Genomic DNA, 6,000 nt, shown 5'->3' with positions numbered 1-6,000 from the left:
GGCCGAAGTCTTGTCTATGAGCTGCAACCTGAGGGGGGAAATTCCCCACCCAATGGATAAAATGTGCTCTTGCTGCTCTATTCTCCCCTGAGCGACAGGAAAAGATACCCACTGAACGCGCCTTATCCAACCTGCGCGGAAGGCGCCGCTCCTGTCAGAAAAACCAGCGCATCCCACTCTCTCAACACTCTTTTGCGCACTCTTCCCGCCCGCCCGCCCGCCATTTATCCGCGCAGCCCAAATCAATGGCACGATGGGACCCAAACGCGGGACCCCCTCCCGTCGGCTGCCCACGCCAAGGCACCTGGCGCGCTGCGCCCTTGGGCCTGGGAGGGCCGCTTTGGCCGGGGCCACGCTGCAATGGAGAGCAGCTCAGCGCCAAGGAAGGGCGGCCTGCCTTCCGAGGAAGCCCCCGAGACTGGGCGGCAGCAGCGGCGGCCACGTCAGTCTTGGCCCCTTGCCGCCGCCGCCTCCGGCTCAGACCCGGATCCGCGGCGCGCCTTTTGCCCAGCTTGCTCCGCGCGCGCGCCTCCGCCCCCTGCCCCGCCTCCGCCCTCGCTGCCTCCGCCCCGGCCCAGCCAAGCCGGCTCGGGAGGGCCCCACGCAAGACGCTGCTGCGCCCGCCGCCGCCACCGGGTAAGAGGCCGCTGCTAGTTGCTGCTCCTTCGCCGTGCAAGCCCGGCCGGCCCGGGGAGGAAACGCAGAGCCTGCCAGGCAGCGTCAAGGGGGCTGGAAAGTCCCCGCCGCCGCCTCTTCTCCAGCCTTCCGGGCCGCCTTCGGGCTTCTCGGCCGGCTCCAGCGCTCCCTCCCCGGACATCCTTTTGTTAGCAGAAAGAAAGTCTCTCGCCCGGGGGAAGCCACCGGTTGAATCTCGGGGGGGGGGGTTTGAAAGGGGGGCGGCGGTAGCACTCCCACCCCGTCTCCCGCGCCCCCGGGCTCGTTCCGACGCTTTATCGCGTGTTAGTCTCTTGCTTATTCCGCATGCGTTGCCTAATGCGGTGCTTTTGCAAAGGGTTTTTTTGAAAATGTATTAGCCAATGTGCAGTTCCAGCCCTGCTCTCATCTTGCCCAAAGGTTTCAGTAGCTCAGCCATCTCCGCAGTCTCCCCTCCCTCTTCTGTGCAGTTATAAAGCGTGATTCCGACTCCTGTTATTTTTTTCTTTCTACTCTCTTCAGTTTTCGTTCATGGGGCTTGCCTTGCCCTGTTCTTCTGCTTCTTTCCCCTCCATTGATGTGTTTTCCTCCCTCCCCACAGTGTCTTCCTGCAACACCATCTCACCCAAATCTGCTGCTTTTGGCATAGACATAGGCCGTTTTGGAAAGAGTGACAAAATGTCAATCTAGTAGTTTAGTTTTATGGCCTTAGTGCCTTGCTGTGTACAGAAAAGGTGCTGTTGGGTGTTTAGTGGGGGTACTAAAATAATGTGCAGGAGATGCCATCTTAAAAGGGTACGTTTCTCAAGAAATTAATACGTGGATCAAAGGAACAAGGTGCTGTTCTGTCGGTCAGATTTCTTCCTCCCATTCTGCACACTTTGTATAATGCACTTTCAGTGTGCTTTGCACCTGTGCAAAACAGGAGTGTCTGCTTCTAAAAGGCCTTAGAAGTGCAGTATCCAATGTGTGCAGAATTGCTGTTGGGAACAAATCCCTTGCCAACCTCCCAGTGGGCCTAGGAGAAAATGCCAGCTTTGCGGGGGGGGGGGGCACCATTTGGTATTATACTCCTCTGAGAGCCCTCCCTGAGCACCACCCTCAAATCTCCAGAAATTGGCAACCCTATTTGCAACTGAAACACCTGGGAAGAAAGTAGTACTATGCATGCCATGATTAACTACTTCATTCTTGTGCTATTACTAATGAACCCAGTTATGAATAGCTCTGATTCTTACGCTGTTAACTTCTTAAGCCAATTATCAGCAAACCCATCCAACCTCCTCCAGTTTGGCCTGTTCCACATCTGTCTGCCATGTATTCCTCCCCCATTTTCTGTGGTTCTCATCCCTGCATCTATAGGGTCTTGGAAGATACAAATCTGTGCTAACCGCGTTAATGTTTAATCCCTCTGCCAGTGCTTACAATTGGACCATTCTTTTCCTTGACATAATGGGCATGGTGTGCCAAGATAAACTCTATGTATACTACTCTTGCCTATGCCCTAGCAAAAATATGAAAAGTAGATTACTAAAACCAACATTTGAAAGGAGGATTTTAAAAATAGGACACACCTACTTCAGACAAATCATGTGTACATGCACTTAGACAAGGAGGACTGCAATTCCTATGTACATTTCCTTAAGCAGGGGTAGTCAAACTGTAGCCCTCCAGATGTCCATGGACTACAATTCCCATGAGCCCCTGCCAGCAAATGCTGGCAGGGGCTCATGGGAATTGTAGTCCATGGACATCTGGAGGGTCACAGTTTGACTACCCCTGCTTAAGGAACAACTATCAAATTCTCCCGTTTATTTGGAAATAAGTTGCAGCGAATTTGATAGTTCCTTAAGGAAACATACCTAAGAACAGCAGCCCTCCTTGCCTAAATACATGCACACATCCTTTTCCTGTGGATGACCAGGCCTTCGTTCCAGTCCTGGGTTTGTATGTCTACCTGCAGACTAGTGGGTGTATCATGTCAACCGATGGGGGTGTTTGAATGGCCGGTAAACACATCTCAAACTTACTTGCCACCGCAGGGATTGGATGTCATCAGCACTTTACACCAATGTTTTGGGGTTTTTTTAAACAAGGAATTTAGTTAAAAAAGAAGAGCACTGTTCACAGCTGAATCGCATTACTAAATTCACTACCTGATAGCTACACCGCTGAACTTCTCTGGGAAGTGAAATTTCACAAGAGCAATCCTGTATTAACTAAAGCATAATGATTGGCATAATAGACTACTCTCTCTCCTTGGACAGAGGGGAAGAACCCATTTGTGGAGAGGGAATAATGATTTACACTAAACTCATACAGGGAAATGAAAGCTGTAGTGAATTCCCATTTTATTGCCTTTTGCATTAAAGCAAATGTTTGTCTTTGAGAAGACGTTTACTATGTTCCGCATTTTTGCGTGCGTGTTGTCACTTCCTATCTATGGCAACCCTCTAAATTAACATTGTCTCAGGTGTCCACTCATTCAGATGCTGCCAACTGAGGGCCGTGGATTCCTTGGTTGAGTCCATCCATCTCAGGTTGGAGCGCCCTCTTTTCCCAGCTGCCTTCAACTGTTCCCATCATTACAGACTTTTCGCAGTGACTCTTGTCTTCTCATACTATGGCCAAAGTATGGTAGCCTCAGTTGAGTCATTTTAACTTCTACAGCAGGCTGTCTGAACTGGGGTTTTGTGACGGCTCTGGAAGAGTTTCATCGACTGTGTGGAAGTTATGTCTGGGATTTCTCACAGCCTGAGACCTGCCGGACCACCTTTTTCCTTATGATCCCTCAAGAACGTTATGATCGTCCGGGATCTGCTCAAGGTCCCCGGCCCAAGAGAGGTGAAACTGTCCCGGACCCTGGCCTCAGCCTGTTGGAATGAGCTCTTGAGAGAGATCAGAGCCCCACGGGACCTTAATCAGTTTCACAGGGCCTAGAAGACAGAGCTGTTCCACTGGGCCTGTGATCTAGGCCCACAATAACATCCACTGAAATCCTGGCCAGGAGGAGGAGGAGGAGGAAATAGAAGGTTGGTTGCCTCCTAGAGAACACCCCTGTCTAGGTATTTTCTAGGTATTTTCGATGAGCTGATTGTCCAGAGTGATTGCTTTACAGTTTTTTATATTGTATGTGCATTTTATGGATGTTACCCACCCTGAGCGTCTGGAAGGTTGCAAATAAATTATCATTGTTATCATTATTTTAAGAATGTTTCAGGGGTTTCTCAGTAGTAAAAAATTTGAGCAAGGCTGAGAGAGCCAGCTTGGTGTAGTGGCTAGGAGTGCAGACTTCTAATCTGGTAAGCCGGGTTTGATTCCCGATCCTCTTCCACGTGCAAGCAGCTGGGTGACCTTGGGCTCGCCACAGCACTGATAAAGCTGTTCTGACCGAGCAGGAATATTAGGACTCTCTCAGCCTCACATCCCTCACAGGGTGTCTGTTGTGGGGAGAGGAAAGGGAAGGTGAATGTAAGCTGCTTTGAGACTCCTTCTGGTAGAGAAAAGCGGCATATAAGGACCAACTCTTCCTCTTCTTCTTCTACAGAGAGTTCAGGCTTGATTCAATCTAGAACCCACTTATTTTTCTTTGGTAAGCCATTCTATCTGTAGAACGCAAAACACCACATTTCAAAGGAATCGGCTTTCCTGTAGCTTCCTTCATTGTCCAGTGTTATATTGGAGACACCCTGAAACCTTTTGTTTTTCTTACAGGTGGTGCTTCTTTGAGAATTCGTTGAACATCAGTGGATTATGACAGTGAAAAATTCCAAAGAGAGGCTTTTCAGATGCAGATTAAAGATACCCAGACGCTCATAATGGAGTATTTCTTAACCAAAGGAAAACGCACCAGAGACTTTAAAAGCATATTCTTGTTTTTGCTTTTACTATGTCTGATTACCTCTGTTTGTCCCGATAAAGACTATTACAGTTTACTTGGAATATCTAGAGAAGCAACAAGTAGAGAGATACGGCAGGCTTTCAAGAAGTTGGCGTTAAAGCTGCATCCAGATAAGAATCAGGTGGGTTTTCTTACCAAGAAGCCAGTTTGGTGTAGTGGTTAGGAGTGCGGACTTCTAATCTGGCATGCCGGGTTCGATTCTGCACTCCCCCACATGCAGCCAGCTGGGTGACCTTGGGCTCGCCACGGCACTGATAAAGCTGTTCTGACCGGGCAGTGATATCAGCGCTCTCTCAGCCTCACCCACCCCACAGGGTGTCTGTTGTGGGGAGAGGAAAGGGAAGGCGACTGTAAGCCGCTTTGAGCCTCCTTCGGGTAGGGAAAAGCGGCATATAAGAACCAACTCTTCTTCTTCTTCTTCAAGGAAATGTTTTCCGTATGGCAGATGCTCCAGGTTAAACCTACTGAGGAGTACCAAAATTATAGTGACTATGAATGGGGTTGTATCCAACCAGCTTTTTCACTGGTGAAAAATGGAGGGAGAGGTCCTCTTTGACTACCCAAAAAAGCTGTGTTGGGGATTATGGCACTTGCATGGCAAAAAGACATTTGGTACAGACATGGTAGTAAGAAAACGGTACTCTGTGAGATTGAATTTTTAAAAAGCTGGCTGGATCCAACCCATGATAAAGTTGTTTGGAAAATAGCAGTTGATGGCCAGTGATTCTTAAATTAGGACCCCAATGGGGGTTGGCTGTTTGGAAAATAGCAGTTGATGGCCAGTGATTCTTAAATTAGGACCCCAATGGGGGTTGGCTGTTTGGAAAATAGCAGTTGATGGCCAGTGATTCTCAAATTAGGACCCCAAAGGGGGTCGGCTACTGTCTCCCAAGTAGGTTTTGAATGAAGAAAGGGAGAAGAAGGAGTAGGGTGCACTGCAAGAAGGAACTCAATGACAAATCTGGGTTTGCCTCTGTGTAATGTCTGAAATGGCCATGAAATGCTGTTATTGGCTCAGAAAGGCTATATATTTATTAATGTCCAGTGTGAAAAGTTAAATATAAACCTTTTCAGTGTTGATTGCTGTGGTTTCTTGCACAGGGGGGAGGGCACAGCGGCCGTGACATCGCCCGACCTGATTGAAGCAGTGTTGCCTTTGGTGAGGCAGCCAGCAGGCGTGCAGGACAGTGGGCGGCCAGAGCGACAGGCTTTGCTGGCCACAGCGGTCCCGGTCTCCTGGACAACTGGGCAGGGTGGAGCAGGACACACTGGCCGCCGCCACCTGCCTGCGGCGATGGTGGCATGGGTGAGGTTGGGGCCAGGCATCCAGAGTGGCCGTCTGGTCAGGGTACCGCAGGTCTGCCACCTTCCACAGCCAAAGGGGCATCTGGCTGCGAGGGGCAGGCACCGTAGAGGCTGTCCTGGCCACACCCAGAGTGGCCTGC

The 6,000-nt window shown here is 49.9% G+C and overlaps 1 protein-coding gene across 2 annotated transcripts in view; it reads left to right on the top strand.

The window, feature by feature from the left end:
• The first annotated feature begins 501 nt into the window (after nucleotides 1-501).
• The window catches only part of DNAJC10 (DnaJ heat shock protein family (Hsp40) member C10), a 42,138-nt gene continuing 36,639 nt past the window's right edge, over nucleotides 502-6,000 (top strand). For both annotated transcript variants that reach the window (XM_077319534.1, XM_077319535.1), the window contains exons 1-2: nucleotides 502-636; nucleotides 4,369-4,676. In XM_077319534.1, coding sequence (XP_077175649.1) covers nucleotides 4,443-4,676 — 234 coding nt within the window. In that variant the 5' untranslated portion in view covers nucleotides 502-636; nucleotides 4,369-4,442. The remainder of the gene's footprint in view (nucleotides 637-4,368; nucleotides 4,677-6,000) is intronic.

This window comes from Paroedura picta, chromosome 2 (assembly GCF_049243985.1).
Source record: "Paroedura picta isolate Pp20150507F chromosome 2, Ppicta_v3.0, whole genome shotgun sequence".
NCBI classification, from domain to species: Eukaryota; Metazoa; Chordata; class Lepidosauria; order Squamata; family Gekkonidae; genus Paroedura; species Paroedura picta.
This window is presented reverse-complemented; position numbering and strand designations above follow the sequence as displayed.